This window comes from Echiichthys vipera (genome assembly GCF_963691815.1).
Source record: "Echiichthys vipera genome assembly, chromosome: 1".
Classification (NCBI taxonomy): domain Eukaryota; kingdom Metazoa; phylum Chordata; class Actinopteri; order Perciformes; family Trachinidae; genus Echiichthys; species Echiichthys vipera.
This window is the reverse complement of record NC_139826.1, coordinates 18,271,343-18,288,381: the sequence shown is the minus strand read 5'-3', so window position 1 is coordinate 18,288,381 and position 17,039 is coordinate 18,271,343. Positions and strand designations below refer to the sequence as shown.

Sequence of the window (17,039 nt, the reverse complement as noted above, 5' to 3'; positions counted from 1 at the left end):
TTCTGTGTTTCATACAGTGGGAGGAAGCGGAGACGCGTTGTCCATCTTTATTGAGATTAGGTCGTTTATGTATTTATCCGTCCTTGGTCTTTTGCCCTCTTATTTATTATCTTTATTATTATTATTATTATTAGCATGATTCCTCTGGAGGATTTTAAACTTCCTCTGGAGAGATTGTATGTGGGGCTCTGCTCTTGTTTTCCTCGATAGTTTTAAACTACTGCCATGACACTTTGCATGTATCACTTTTATAAATTGTCTTTGTGTGAATGTCCTGTTCTATGTAACTATGTGTTGTTTTTATCTGTTGTGTGCTAATCAGGTCTCTCTTGAGAATTAGACCCCGTGTCTGAATGAATCTGTACAAATAAAGGTCAAACAAAACATTAAAAATGTTTTTGTGGCCTAGGTGATCTGTTTACTTAGGTCTACAAATTGATCTGCATTTGAAGAATGATGCAATCCGGCTGTTACGTTTCAAAATAAGATTTCCGGGTCCAAACGCTACATTGAAACAAAACGGACACAACGGACGAACATGTGAACAACTACGTTCACCTCGAACGTCATTTAGACACCTTTTTCATCGATAAGAAAGAGGTAAAATGACAATTACGTTTTGTCAGATTTGTTTCAAACAAGGTGAAAGACTGCACTGCGACGTTGTAGAAATACAAGGTTTGGACCGATCATATTTTGAAAGGCCGTTACGTCACGACTTAACAGCTGGATAGCTTAGCTTGGAAGAAACGTGAAATGGTCCGAATAGTTCAAAAAAATGTTTTACTGAAGTGAAGTAAACTGAAACAACTTGAATCAGCTAAATTAATTATTATTCAGCTTTATCTTTTTATTATATACAGCATATTTATATTTAGTGACTCACTCTGCCATAGACACTTGCTAACAGTCAGATCACTTCATCACAATACAATTTGCGAAAGAAATAAAGAATGAAATTAAATGCTGTTCAATTTAAACAAAGGCATTGAACAATTAGTAAAACCTCTCAATGAGTTACTCACAACAAGTCCATGTGACATAGCCTGGCATCACCAGAATTGGAGCATGAGTCAGCACCATTGACATTGATCTGGTTCGGTCTGGGTATCAGACTTGGTTCCCAGGCTGACGAAGGAGGACTTACGGCGCACTCACACTGTCCATCCATACCGTGCCCCGTGCTTTAGGGTACTTGTCCCCCCCCCCCCGGCCCGTTTGTACTCAAACTACCTTGGCCTTGGCGAATGCTTCTTGCCTGTCCATAGGTCATCACGCTGTAACACGTCACACGCATTGATTGACGTCATTGGGATGCATCAATTTGTTTACAAATCTTTCCATAGACCTCAGAGTTTTTGTGCGTCTTGTCGACTGTTTTTGAATATTTTCATCGACCAAATCTGCAGTAAACACTCCACCTCCGCATTACACCAACGTGAACCTTTCACCGCCATTGTTTTAAATGTCCATGATGGTCCGTCCTTCTTTTTTCTATGTCCGAACAGGCGCACATAAAATGACGTCAGAACTGCCATAGGCCTCGTGCTCGCACACGTGCGAACGCTAATGCTTGTACATGTGCAAACGTGCTTTACAAAAGCCCACCTCTCCCAAACAGGCCGTGGACGGCAAGTGTACAGGTCCAGTTGCACTCACACTGGTCAAATGAGCTAGACTTTAGCGGTACGGATGGACAGTGGGAGTGCGCCCTGAGTTGTGTTCGAAATGAACCGATCGTTCACGAACTTCCCTTCACTCTGCACCAGATGTGAACGGGAAGACTTCAGCTGAACCACAGCAGCACCGACCAAAGGACGACACAAGGTCTGATTCCTCTTGTTATGTAACATAACACTTTTGATATGCAACGTAACAGTTAAATAAAACTATTGTCCGCATTATGTTATAAACAATTTTGTAGTGGTAAAAGTTTTAAATCTCTGCCACTTTAGCGGAGTGAAGGAAAACATCCTCGGGACAAATTTACTCCTGACGTGATTCAGCTTTGCTTGATGTCAACAAGACGATCAGTCGGACATGTTGGAAATATCTAACGTATAGACAGTACATTTTCCACTTCAGTGAGCTTGTTTTTATCCCTCTGTAGCTCCGTGGGAGGTTTCGACAAGCTTAAACTACAGGATATCTGTGGCAGCATGTTGTCCTTAGCTTCTTAAATTGGTAACATGTGTGAGAAGCAGGACTGCCTTTGTGATGCATCATAATGTCAAATGTACTGGTTTTCACTTATTTTTGGAGAATTTCTATGATTAGAAGAATAACACGGATGAAGTGAACTTATCCAAATTCATTTAGGATTGAGAGCTGGTTTACAAATCTGTCACGTTGTCAAGACACAAGCTTCTGCTTATGGATTCCTGAAAATGTCTTTTTTTTAGCAACTTCTTGGATTTATTGCACTTTTATCTACATTTAAGTTTCCTGTGTCAACGCCCACACAATGTTAAAGCTTTACAAAATACACCTGTGATACAACTGTATGTAATCACTGCACACAAACAATTTCCAATGAAAGCATCATGAAAAGTCTTCTTTCTTAAAAAGAAGCATGGATAAGACTTTAGTCCAGACTTTACTCCCTTCAGTGAAACATATTAATATTTTCAGTCTTTTTCTGCCCTGTGACTGTCCGGTCCATTAGATGTCTGCTGAGCTCTACAGTGCGGGTGAACCAGCTGGAAATAATGCAAGTCTTCAAGGCACCTCAGTGGGCGGCAGCAAGCCTTTACACCGCTTCATTAAGGGGCAACCCAAGATTATTGGCGTGAGACACACAAACACGCTCACACAACTTTCACACGGCTACTTATCAAATACTTGATTCTGATGTAACAGTATTTTCAGTGTCACAGATTTGAGAGCTAATGCTTCTGTTACAGACAAGAAAGAATCAAAACAGAGATGAGGTCATGCTTGAAGATGTTTTGGATTTTCTCTTAGATCATCATACTGGTCTGGGGCTCATGTTTCTTCATCATATCCATCATGATCACATCAGAAGACATTGAACGGTCCATTTACATATTGCCTGGGATCCTGCAGGGAGTGATGGTTGGTAGCATGACAGGATCAGTTGATCATAACAGCTTATGGATTCATTTATTTAACAAACAGCCATATTACAAAAGCAAGAAACCGCCAATAAAGCACTTCCGTTGTGGAATTGGAAGTTTTAATGTACCGCTGTGGTATCCCAAAACATTTAACCGCATATTTTGGATGTGTATTTTGAAATGTTGCTGTAGTTTTCCAGTCAGTGTATTACCTTCAGTAGATGATGGTCGGTACGCCCACCAGTTTGGGGAACGGGGTTTTAGTGGTAAAACCATATTTTAGCAACCTAAAAATGCTTACATAAGATAATCTACTGTATATCGCCGGTTTCTCCAAACTGGTTGCGTGCCAACCATCATCTACTGAAGGTAAGACACTGACTATGGATAAGTATCCCATACATCCCCACTACAAAATACCTGAAGTATCCCTTTGAGGAAGGGGTGCCCAATTTCGGTCCTGGAGGTCCACTGCCCTGTTTTAGGTTTCTCCCTGCTCTAACACACCTGATTCTAATGATTTTCAAACCTGTGACAAGCCAGGACCAAGACCTCCAGGACTGGAATGAGCACCCCTGCTTTAAGGAATACATAATAAAACTGTTTTTTCCCCTCTTCCTTTCAGTTCATCATATCCGGGATTCTGTATATATTGACAGAGCACAACCCGACCAAGAAAACCGTAAGATCTTTTGTCATATTTAGAAATAATATTGGCAAGTTTTCCTATATTTTCCTCTATTCATAGGACCACAACAGGCTTGCAAATAAAGAAAATATTAAAGCCCCCCTCTAGACCTATTTTCAAGATCATATAAAATACAACTAATGTTCGGAATAATAATTAGTGTCTGGAATCCATTTCTTTCTTTTTATTTACCAATTTAACCTAATGAAATTGATTTGGTCGTTTGCAGGGCTCTCCATGTTGTCCATATACTGTATGAAATGTTACAACACATTTGTAAGTTTCTGTTTGTTTCTCCTTCAAATCTCTCTGTTGGTGTCTACATGTAGGTAACCATATCCTTGGCTCTGAGTATTGTGTCCATACTGGGAGTATGTTGGAATCTGCTGCATGTCCTGCCCAGCATTACTCACCGTTACCTCTACTATGACCACCATTACTCTGAAGATACTGAAGACAATATCACAGAGATTCATGTTCCATATTGGTCATCACATGCGGTGATTATTATCTCCTTTATTATTTGTTGTTTTATTATTTGATCATATTGTAAGAGAAAAGCTTTCATTTACATCATCCCAACAAACATATTTACTATTGCTTCAATTATTTTCTTTACTTAAGAAAAAAAAATATTATTTTATTTGTGTAAACGGGTAGGGAAAAATTAAATGTCCAATTGTTTTCTTTTTCTATGTTACATACAAGTGACAAAGCATTCATGTTTACTTAGACTTAAAATTAGACTTCTCTTCATTGATCCCTTTGGGAGGACTCCCGCAAGGAAATTGAATTTCCAGCACCTTTCAAAAACACAAGGGAGACATAAAAAATACAGTATAAGATCCAACCGAAAAACTCTTAGCTAAATAAATACAGAAAGTATAAAAAACAAGAAGAAAACAATAAACTATTAGTCAAATATACGGTATATGAAGTAGATGTAAGAATACAGGAAAAATAAAATTCATGGAAAATAAAATCAGTTAAGTTAAATGTAGAGGAACGCAATAAGATAAAATATGTATGACTGTATATCACAGAAACGAGCAGTAAGATTAAATTATTGCACTGAAGTGATGGATTAAGTTATTGCACAAAGAAAAGGAGATAAGTGTCCAGGTATGTAAGAGTAGATTATAAATTAGAAAAATAATTTCTAGCCAAAAGAAAGACATGACACAAATAATAATGTTATTTATACTTAATACTTACACACACAATATATATGTTTTCTGTTTATAGTGCATGGACTACTTTAAACTCACCTCTATTCTTTCAGCCCTGTTTAGAACATGGGTTAGTCGTGCATGTCAACCTCTTGTGGTCGAAATGAGTATTACTGTGTTTTTAAAAAATATAGATTTTATTTCAAGATGACAATTTTCATCACACAGTCTTAGACAGACGCATGTATATAACCAGCCCTGTACTGATAGTCTTGATTGACACACAAAGACTGATTAAAGACTAAAAACTCTTGTCCTCCATACATTACGGCCAATAAATTATAACCATCTAAAGGTGTAATATATTTCAATATAGCCAATAGCATTGATATTAATTGTCATGTGCCTCTGTTTTTCCAGGCCATGGTAGACACTATGGAGTTGATCCTCATGTTCTACGGTGTTATGGCTGCTATTATTTTCATTGTGATGTCAAGTCTGGCCGTGAATGCCTTGCGTTCCACAAAGAGTCAGGTAAAAACTACTTCTACACGCATTATTGACTGTGCTGAGAGCTGCGCGGGTCTCACTCGCTAAGAGAATGTCTCACAATATTTGCTACGCTTAAACAATATTGCTATATGAGTAAGGAAGAGTTAAGTCAAGCACTAAAGGCCTCTTTTTTTTTTTCTTCTCTTCAGGCCATTGTAGTGATGACTGCTGCCCCGGCTGAAACACCAGTTCAATAAAGAAGGTCTGAAAGGTCTGAAGTGTGGTACATTGAGCAGAGAGAAGAAATATGAACCACAAATAGGCCGCCAAGCACAATGGGACCCACATACTGACCACTTCTCACTAGCATTTTGGGATTGTTGTATACAATACTATACAGATAAATGTATCTAAGTATATTACCTTGTGATGTTTCTATGATCTATTACTCAACTACATGTGAGCACTAGCTTTCCCTCTTTTGAATTTGCCACCAGACTGCACACTGCAAAGACAATTTATTGCTACCTACTCTGCAGTCTGCTGTTGGCCGAGGTGTCGGTGAAATGTCCCCCTGAAATAGTTAAAGGAATACTTAACCCATTTTAATGTGACTTCAGCCACAGAGACAGGTCAACCACTGGTCACCTGAACGGGCCAGGGGTGTCAATTTATTCTGATCGGGCTATTGTTACTTCTTGGCTTTTAGAAAAGTGCTGCAGAACATTTGGACCAGAATTCAACATGACTGCAAACAGATTTTTTTAAAAATGACTCTTATATACTTACAAACATGTGCCTCTTGGCATTAGAAACCTTTATTCTTCATTAATACTGATTCATTTTTGGAACTGCAGACATGACTGATTAGAAGGTGAGTATTTGTTAATAGTTGGCATCGATTGAGCTGCATTTTTAGCCAATAGATACACAGCTATGTGACTCTAATTATGAGTAGAGTGTTTTTTTATTTAAAAAAACAAACAAAGTTGCAACATCTGAACATGAATGTAATATCTCCATGAACATGCCACCTCTTGTCTGACATCTGAATTGTTGAACACAGAGCGATGTGATGATCCCTTTACACCTTCCTGTCCCTTACAGAAGTTTGGCAAAGACAAAACAGAACATGCACAGAACCTCATGGCTGCCCTTGACACTTTGTTTTTACAATGTCGGCTCATGTTTCAGCTGCAGCATCAGTAAATACGGACACTGACACCCAGAGTACTGTGCATACTTTTTAAGGACAGCATGCAAGACATCACGTTTCACTAATACATTTTGTGATATGGACAAGGAGTGTGGTATTAAAAACCAAAGTATTTTAGGTAACATTTCGAATTTGGATCAATTAACCATTTCACTTTGAATCGGAAGACATAACAAATCAAACATACAGTTTGTACATTCATTATTTTGTGGTGGGTTCTGACTGTTGGTAGGTTTTCTTGTAAAAACAAACATACCTTTCAAATGTTTATTGCTTAAAAGTGTCTAAAACATTCTTATCAGTATACATAAATTAAAGACAAAATTAGATTAATCAAAATTAGAAATATAGATTATACACTATAAAAGGACATGCACGGATAAAGATATGACAATTGCGCTAAAAAATGTTCTTTTCATCTCTTATAACATTACATTAATTATGAAAACAACATGCTACACATAGTCTAAACTGAATATCAGCCACGTTAATGACATGTGACAGGCAACTGTTTTACAAAACCTTTGTGACTGCACAACAGGAGTAAGTTACAGTCTATAGACTTACAGATTGTCAAAGAATACCTCATGATTAATAACAATGTAATCTCTACTGAATACACACTTTCACTAGCTCTTAATAGAATCAAAATGATAGATCTGAGATATAATTATCATTCAGAAAACATGCAAAGGTAGAAAAAACATCATATACAGTATATGCATAACTAACATTTCGCTCAAAACCTGCTTTAAAAAAAAACCCCGCTAGAGAGCAGTAAGGGTGAACCAACAGTGAAGTCGCAGCATAACTATGAGCTTAAGCTCACTAATGCTCTGTAAGGTTGAGCTGCAGATTCTAGTGATAATTCTCTGTACCAAATGTGAAAGGGGTTGTTTTATGAAAGCAACCCCTTTCACATTTGGTCGCAGGCCAACCAGTCTGTAATTCAATCCACTCAGTCTTTACAATTGGGTCTTGAAAATCTTGGACAAAAGGCAAATAAGGTACCATCACTGCTGTATTTTAGACAAGTACACGATTTTATGTTATGCAAACTTTACAGATTTTCATTATGTGCGCCTAAAGCTTGTGTTTACAGTTGTTGTTTTTTCAGGTTGCCGATAGCACTGGTCAGAACTGAAGTCACATTTTGAAAACCACATTTCCCACAATCCATTTACTCTTTTTTCATTAACACTTCACGAAAACATATTTTTCAACACACTGTTTTTAAAACTGGTTAAAAAGAGCAAAAAAAAACTGCAGTAAATTTCTGCAGAAATTGTATTGAGATATAAAGGAAATCTTAGCAGAATATTTACAATAAAATGAAATCATAGACATTCCACACACAGCTGATTGTTATTTCAGCTGAAAGCTGTAAGATGAGAACTTGTAACCAAATGCAGGAGAGGGAGGACAAAAGCATCACTGCTGTACAGTATGAGTGATTATACTATTTTGTTGTAATTGTCTTAAAAATGTATTTGAATATGCAATGATCCAGAAAAATAAAGGATATTGAAGCAAAGTGCTGCATTTCTTCTTGCTACATATGTACTATACTTGAGTCAAGTTTTCATCTTCTAAAATGAGAAACTGATTTATGTGAAAAATTATTCAAACTTTAAAGATAAAAGTTGATCATTGATGTAATGCTTCCTGTTCTCAGTCTTTTTAGGTCTGTGTATTACGTATGCTTTCTAAGTGAGGATTGTTGCCAGCTTTTTGGTCCAACAAGCTTTTTTTGAGACATGCATTGGTGGTTTGAGTGAGTTTTGGAGGAGATATAAACTGTTTGGCCCAGACTGGATGTTGCAGGCTGTAGCACTGCAGACTGGTGCTTGAAAAAAAATGTAAATAGATTGTCTCCTCAGCCTTTCTGCAATATATCAAGAGATTACAGAGCTGCAGAGGTCAGCGTGTTACAGGAGTACAAAGAACTCTGTACTCTGTAGTCACAAGCTAGCAGCTAACTTTGTCTGTCGTCAGTGCTGGGCAGATGCTGTATGGAGGATGTTCAGAGCTGAAAAAAGAGAGTTTAAAAGCTCTGTAGATCTGAGGGAAGCGTTGGATGATAATCATCTTTGAGTTCAAGTGGTTAACATCAAAATATTGATTAGAGGTGCTTCAAATCATTTGTTTTCTTTTATAGATATCAGTGAAATCTGAAGTGATTCTCTCTTTATCTCATTTGTCTATTTGTCTTCCCTGTTTGCACAAATGACAAAGTTCTCAGAGTCCTGAACTATTGAAAGCAAACCATACATTTGAATAATACTTCAATGACAGGACAATACATTTCACTTTTGAGCCCTCACCATGTCGTCTCAAATTGGAGAAGCAGGGGGCCGTTGAAAGTCACTTCCGATGACACAGCGCTGGTGAACACGCATGTGCTCTGTGACACGGTACTGGCGGGAAAAGGTCATAGGGCAGCGTGGGCAGGGGAAGGGCCGTACGCCAAGGTGACTCCGCACATGTCTGTTCAGAGACCCTCGTTGGCTGAAAGAACGGTCGCATAGCGAGCACTGGAAAGGGTGGTGAATGGGGCTTGCCAGAAGAGCTGATACATTTGTTGCCGTATCATCTGACACGGTCGAAGGTATGCAGACAGACAAGGTAGATGACACTGAGGCTTGTACAGAATCTGACACACGAGGAGCTGAACAGAGTGTCAAGGTAGGGGTTTGGTTCTCACTCTCTTCAGGGTTGGAAATGCCCTCCTCAACCCCAGCTTTGTGTTTAACCTTAGCTCCTGATCCGCTTTGGTCTTTCCACACGGTTTTCTTTTCTCCGACATTCTTCATTTCTCTAGCCCAATATTTTGTTTCAACACATGCTACAGATGTTGCTTCAATCCATTGCTCTCTATCATTATTCCCAAACCCATTTCTAAATGTTTCCTGTTGGGGGAATGCATCAGCAACCATTAACGCAGCAGGTTTGGCACTGATGTCCAGCAGCAGAACCTGGTCCGCAGTCCCTGTAGGAAAATGCTGCCTCAGAGGACTGTAACCTGGATCAACCTCCTCCTCCTCACTGGTCTGGTCTGAATGATCAGGGTGTCTAGGGCGGGAGCGTTTGTGATCAGAGTGTCCATTTGATAAGTGTGTTTCCTCCTGTGGTAAGCAGTGATACTGAAGATGACCACGGTATGACGGTCCCACAACACTATACATAGGGTAGGACACGTTGTGGGCAACAGGCGATGTAAAAGTTAAGTGTGGCTCTCTGATCTCAGTGCCAGATACATTTTCAAGCTCCACAGATGTGCGCCGTTCAAAGCCAGAAAGACCGCTAATGACACTATCCAAACAAGGTTCTGGCGTGGTGGAGACAGGCCGACAAACAACACTGTGTTTTTTGTCAATCAAAGCTGTGTCTCTGTTGTCTGAGTCATGTTCAGGCTGGCTAGAGGCAGCATCTTTTGTGCTAGTTTCAGCACTCTGTAAGTTTGGGTAGCAAACAGTCTCTCCATTGAGGTCACAGTGGATGTCCTGTCTATCTGTTTCAGATGGACACTTTTTGTAGCTGTGTTCCTCTCTCCCTTCTCCCTCAGACCTCAAATCTTCATGGTCAGAATCACTTCTTGTGTCTGAATCTTGTTCACGAAATGGAACTGCAGCTATTGTGTCTTGTGAGTGAATGGGTTGATCCTCTGCTGCAGTTGCTATCAAGGCATTGTGACAATCAGAACAATCCAGTCGCTGATGTTTAGAGGGGAAATCAACAGCAAAATGGCTGCAATCCTTTTTCTGTGGCACTGAATCTCCTCTAAGATATTTTGTGCGATTATTATTCTGAAATGAATAACAATGTGCATGACGATCATCACAATCCGTAATGTGGGATAATCCATTGCTCACATGTTTATCATTCTGCTCTACCAAATGATCTGCAGTATCAAATGGTATACTCCTATAGTAATCTTGTTTTAGGATGTCAGGTTGATTTGAACTGTTCCTGTGTCCCTGATTGTGTTTCACATAATGATCGTGTCTAGTCGTAATACTTTCATCAATGCTGTCACTGTCTGTGCTTACAGGTTGTGAGTCAGGCGCCCTGTTGGAGCTAACTGAGGCCTGGGATACTGGATGGTAAGGAGGCATTGGAGGCACTTCTGTCAGCTGGAGCATAGAGGCTCTACTGCTGTGACGGATGACAGGCACTGCCCCACAGCACGGATGCGGCGATGAGGAAGAGGATGAGGAGCGCTGCGAGGGCGAAACATGCTGAGGGTGACAGATTTGAGTCTTGTCTTCCTCTTTCCTGTTAGTTTCCTTCTCCTCTGATAGATACAGTCGCTGCTTCTTCTCTGCTCTGCTTGACTCTTCTGATTGAACCTCAGAAGTGCAAAGTAATTTCAAGCTCCTCCTGTCCTCAACTGTCTTTGCTAGCTCCTCTGTGCCAGCTGAACGAAACTGATCCCTTAGCACCTCTTTGTCCACTCCAGATGTCCCTTGCACTTCAGCAGCGCAAGAGATATTTTGAATCAAATCCTGAGGTGTCAGATGAGTTACTTGTCTGCAGTTACCTGTATTTACGCTACTTTCAGATATACCACAACAGGCACTTACATTGCTTAAAGTGCTTGCATCTTTTCTGCTACAGTGGTTTGCACAATTTTTACTGCTACTTCTACATATGTCGTCACATTTGTCCACATAGGCTGAAAATTGATGATTCTTAGCTCCGGTGTCTGCATCTTTCACCTCAGTCTGTTGCAAAGCCTTTAGAGCCTCCTGCAGTTCATCCATCTGCAGGTGGTAGGCGGCAGTGAGTAGATTGTAATACTGGTGCTGGCTGCAAGTGAATGGCAAAGCCCCTGTGTAAATGTAATCCAAGAGAAGTGCCAGTACAGAGTCAGACAGATATGGAGCCTGCAGTTCCACCAGGGCACCAGAACAGGACAAGATAGATGCCCACACTGGACTAGAAGCTGCCAGGACACACCTGCATAAAATCATGAACATCATGTAAGACATGCAACTACCAGTATAAACAGGAACCTTTTAATATTTTGCCAATGTGTACTGGTTGGTGTCTTTGTTGTGTGTTTATGTTGCTCACCTGTGTGCAGGGTGCAGTTGACCTGGGTTTTGTCTCTGTCTGACCACACAGTCACAGAACTGAGCTTGTTCTCTTTGAAGGTTCAGACTGGCCAACAGCGATGCTGTGTGGCTCCTAGCTCCTTGGACACAGGGTATCACCTGGAGATGACAGAGCTTAGTCAAAAGTGGTTATTGCTGCTTAGTCGACAAATGGAAGAATGGCACTGAAATAAGCTATAAAAAATAACCTCCACTCTGATAGCATATATTTCTGTGTTGTGAGGGTGAACAGGGCCTCCTCTGATTGGTTTAGCCTGCAGTCTCTGATTTAACATGCAACATTAACATGCAACATGGCTCAAAGCATGCAACTGAACATATTTGACCCACATCTTTCAGTTACATCTAAGAGTTTACAAGCACAAGACGTGTTTCTTTTATGCTACCAACAGTTTAAATCATTCATTTTTAAGGTTTACCAGTTTTCTATAACTATAGACTTCAACAAGACAATATGCATTATTTTTTTCAATCAGCTTATATAAACAGAACCTCAGGAACACAACCTGGTTGTTGTTCCCATCTTATAATTTAAATTTAAAACTATTTAGTTTTTAAAACATTTTGTACATTCACACTACCTGCCAACTGCGTTCTCTTTGTGTTTCTGGTTCTACTCTGATGTTATTTATTGTTTTGATATGTATATATAAACCATACGAAATTTCATTGTACCAAGTATAGTGACAATAGAGACTATTCTGATTCTGATTCTAATTCTAATAAACAATAACAAAGTCACAACTGGAATTATGAGCAAACTGTTACTTTTATATTCTAACTTATCAGTGAAATTCATAGTAGTCTTTACAAGAATACAAACTTCTTGAACATTTAAACCAGATATAAATGAATATTCCCTTACCTCCATGGTATATTGGGAGAGGAGCAACAAAACTCCACTATCCTGTGGTGTGCAGTGTAAACCTCCTTGTGTGCAGTGTCCCACCAGGTCTTGCTTGCAGTTGAATGGAGAAAAGATTCCCCAATGGAGACTATATAGTCCCAGTCTACTATCTACGCACACTGTCTCATTCGGAAAACAATCACACGCTTTTCACATTGGGGGCTTGGCGTGACCCAGAGTGACAGGTGCTTATAAGGAACGCTGGCATCTGACGTCACTGTCTCCATGTCCCGTTATGGAGTGGGACTGAGACCAGCCCACAGAGATCAAACTGGAGACCACAGAACTGTAGCAAACAGAGACGATATTACTACTCACATCACGAGGAAATGGTATCAGGTAAGTCATGTTTTTAAAATACACAAATATGCAGTATTTTAAAAGCTGTCACATATAAAAGAAAGGAGTACAGAGCAGAGCCTGTCATTAATACTTAATAGAGTAATGACTTCATCCTCTTAGGGAGCTCCCTCTTTTTTCTTTCTGCAGGGAGGTCAGATGTCATGGGCAATTACAAAATGGTCTGTAGTATGCCGTGAGCTTAAGAGGGGAGTTTAAGGGTGAACGCTTGAACCAACAGCTGTCAAAGCAGTAAGCTGCATTCGTGGATCTGTTATCAAAGCCATTGTACATGCACTGAGGAAGAAATCTGTGTTATATCTTAACATTTCTATGTGTTTTGATTCTACAAGGGGGAGCTTCTCCAGCGTCAGGACTGTGAGCCGGCCCCCAGCTGACGCTTTGTTGACAACTCCATAGTAAGTCATTTCTCCACCCTTCCACACCATGTGCTCACAGCTCTTAATCTGTACCCACTCTTTAGTTACCACCCCACATAGCTGTCCACTGGTCAGTGACACATTTTCCCTTGCAACTGTGCAATGGAAATACTACTGCAACACAGACCATCACCTAGACATCATTCAAAATTGTGCCACTAAAAGTTTTATAATAACTTATCAACCGGGTTATTATAAAACTACAACTGAAACTGAAACTGAAATGAAAATAAGCATTGAAAATCTAAAACTAAACGGAACACTTAACTAAAATAAAATAAATTGTCTGGTTAACAAAAACAATACAAATGAAGGTAAGTTAATTATAGTTTTAATTTTCTAGCGATAATATTTCACAGCCAAAAAGACGACATCAGGAATTTCCATCAACTCTTGTGACATTGAACCACAGACATTCAACAAAATCTAATTAAAATTAAATTGAAAAGTGAAAACTGAAATTGAATAAAAATGTATTGAAAATTAAAAACTATTACAACCTTACACTACTTTCAGTGCCGATAAATATGTGTAGCAAATGTATTTATCATACATATCAAAAATATGTATATCATTTTAGCTTAATGTGCACATTAAAATACAAAGCAGAAGCTTCTTAGAAGTTATTTTTTAGGTGTTGCACATTCAAAAACACAGAGAGAATATATTGAATATATATGTTTGTGATATTTCATACTAAAATAGAATAGAGTAGTATTTTGCCTTATACTGTCCATAGTTGGAGATGCCCCATGTTATACTGTTATTATTTTTGTAGTAGTGCTGTCAGTAATTGAGTGTGTAGTGTTGGTACAAGGTGCCAGAGAGTGATATAGGTAAACCTATGGTTAAGGTGCATACCACATATCTGCAATATCCATGGTTCAATTCCAGCCGGTGGACCTTTAATGCATGTCACACTGCCACTTCTTTCCACACTGTGACTGTCAAATAAAGGCAGTCACGTGTCTTGGTAAGAAAATCAATACAATAAAATAATAATAACCCCCCACACACACACACACACACACACACACACACACACACACACACACACACACACACACACACACACACACACACACACACACACACACACACACACACACACACACACACACACACACACACACACACACACACACACACACACACAAAGTAATAAAACATGTGCTAAGCAAATGGTGACTTGATTGATTCCATTCACTGGGTGCTCGGTGACATAGCTCACGTTTAGCAGCGAGTGTACTGTACTAGAAGGGTCCCCCTTTGGCACACACACACAGGTTCACTCTTGGAAACACATCCAGTTCTTTCTGGGACTCTATCTATAATCATCTAAAGACCAAAAGCCAGTTCACATTGTGTCAGTCCTATTTTAAACTCTAGGACTGAAACTAACAATATATTTTTAACGATTAATCTTTCAATTTTCTTGATTAACCGATTACTTGTTTAGTCTATAAAATATTGTTTGTCCACAACTCAAAGATATTCAGTTTACTGTCAAAGAGGTGGAAGGAACAAGAAAATATTCACATTTGATTAGCTTTAGATTTTCCCTCACCAAAATTTAGCCTAAATTTGGAATGTTGCCCCAAGACAAGCTACACAAATAACAGGTTGAGGGTTGGTACCAATGGATTCCTAAGGTCTTCTACGTTCTTATGAATTCAATATTTCCACTTTAAAACCCCAACCCGATCCAGCCTCTTAAAGACAGTAATGTTGGCTGGGAGCACTGATACACCTGCTGGTCTCAGAGAGTTAAAAGATGAGGTGCAAACACTTTGGTCATCAAGAAGTACAGAAAATAGAACAAGTCAGAAAAAGTGCATGCTGTGGATCAATCTGCTCTATTAGCAGGCCACACTTTATAATCTTATAATATCCTAATCTGAATTTTGTATTTCAAAGAATTAACTGTAAACTGTATTTCAGTTTTTGTCTCTTTGTAGTAATTTTTTTTTTGTCTCCGTGGTCATTTCTGTTTTTGTAGTTATTTTTTGCCTCTTTGCAGCTGTTTGGTGTCTCTTTGTAATCATTTTATGTTTCGTTGTGGTCATTTGCATCTCTTTGTGGTTCATATATGTCTCTTCAGGTGACATTTTGCAGGTGAACGCCAGGGGAAGGCCCTTTCAGTAATTCACCCATGAGGGAATCCACAAAGTCATTGAGATTCTTTCTTTGGGCACCAACATGTCATGGAAATCCATACTACACTGGGACAAAAAAGTTTTCATACTGTAAGTTAGTACCACAGGAGTTCTCCCAGGTCAAGTGTTTTTATGCTAAAATTGCACATAACACTTCAAGATCAACCAAATAGGATGCTGACACACATCGCACCGTACCCAGTTGACCACATACCAACCTTGCTTCTGCAACACATTGTATGAAACGCTAGCGGGTAACTTACTGTCCTGGTTCCATTTTTACACATGTAACATCATCTTCATCTCGCTGTCTCTCTTTTACTCACACATCTAGAACATTTTGTAGTCATGATATCTGGTGACTTCTATTCTTAGCTCTTTGGCATGACGCTGTACACACTCATCGCTAAATCAACACCCTTGTAAAAACAAACACATTAGCAGCAGACTGACATCTCTTCTGCCAACAGAAGAACCAGGGAGTAGTGATTCAAATTAAAGAGTGGAGGGTGCCTTGTTGGCCTTGGGGACATACCGTATATTGAAAGTGGGACATCCCTGCTTCAATTTAGTCTGAGATTTTTATGTATATCTTGTCTTAATAAATGCTAAAAAAAATATTAATATTTTAAATCCAATGTTTCTTATGTGGCAGTTATTAATCAAGTTTGCTTTAATAACATTCATGTTTGTAGAATCAAAAGAGAACAGACATTTTATGTGTAAAATGCAGCAATAACTTAAAATCAAAATTGTTTCCATATTCAAAACTATTAGTACATTTGTTGCCTATAATAAACATGTATGTATACAATGTGTATATCATAGATATCACAAATAAATATAGTATAATATCACTATAATTTTAACATGATATGCATATAATTATACAGAGCAGATGTCTTTTTTTTATTTAGATGTGTTACCCAATCAATAAAAATTGACAGAACTTATTGAAAAAGGGTCATTTGTTTACTGTAAAATTCCTTAATTTCACAGACTCAACCATAATGAGTTGTGAGGTTTCCTACAATACTAGCCAAATTTTTGCCTTATACTGTACATAGTTGTAGATGCCCCATGTTTTAGTTTATTTTATACTAGTGTTGTCAGTAATTGAGTGTGTAGTGTGAGCCCAAATTGGCAAAGATGATATAGGTAAAACCAAGCTGGTTAAGGTGCATACCACGCGACTGCAGTATCCATGGTTCAATTCCAGCCGGTGGACCTTAAATGCATGTCACACTCCCACTTCTTTGACTGTCAAATAAGGCAAAATCCCCCCAAAACATATCTTAGTGAGAAAATCAATACAATAAAAATATTAACGAACACAAGTATACAATAATCACACACACACACACACACACACACACACAAACAGACACTTGCACGCACACACACACACAAACAAAGTAGTAAAACGTGCTAAATAAAT

General features: G+C 38.9%; 1 protein-coding gene across 1 annotated transcript; it reads left to right on the top strand.

The window, feature by feature from the left end:
* The first annotated feature begins 1,767 nt into the window (after window positions 1-1,767).
* Window positions 1,768-7,511, top strand: LOC310952760 (uncharacterized protein). Its single transcript, XM_083921456.1, has 7 exons — window positions 1,768-1,827; window positions 2,666-2,788; window positions 2,965-3,075; window positions 3,703-3,759; window positions 4,095-4,265; window positions 5,355-5,468; window positions 5,636-7,511. The coding sequence occupies exons 2-7, from the start codon at window positions 2,666-2,668 to the stop codon at window positions 5,681-5,683; spliced, it is 624 nt and encodes a 207-aa protein (XP_083777582.1). The 5' UTR covers window positions 1,768-1,827; the 3' UTR covers window positions 5,684-7,511.
* Window positions 7,512-17,039: the final 9,528 nt, after the last annotated feature.

Coding starts and splice junctions, on each gene's coding strand:
- LOC310952760 (XM_083921456.1), top strand. CDS start 2,666: ATGTCTGCTGAGCTCTACAGTGCGGGTGAACCAGCTGGAAATAATGCA. Junction 3,076..3,702: donor GGATCCTGCAGGGAGTGATG/GTTGGTAGCATG, acceptor TCTTCCTTTCAG/TTCATCATATCCGGGATTCT. Junction 4,266..5,354: donor CATATTGGTCATCACATGCG/GTGATTATTATC, acceptor CTGTTTTTCCAG/GCCATGGTAGACACTATGGA.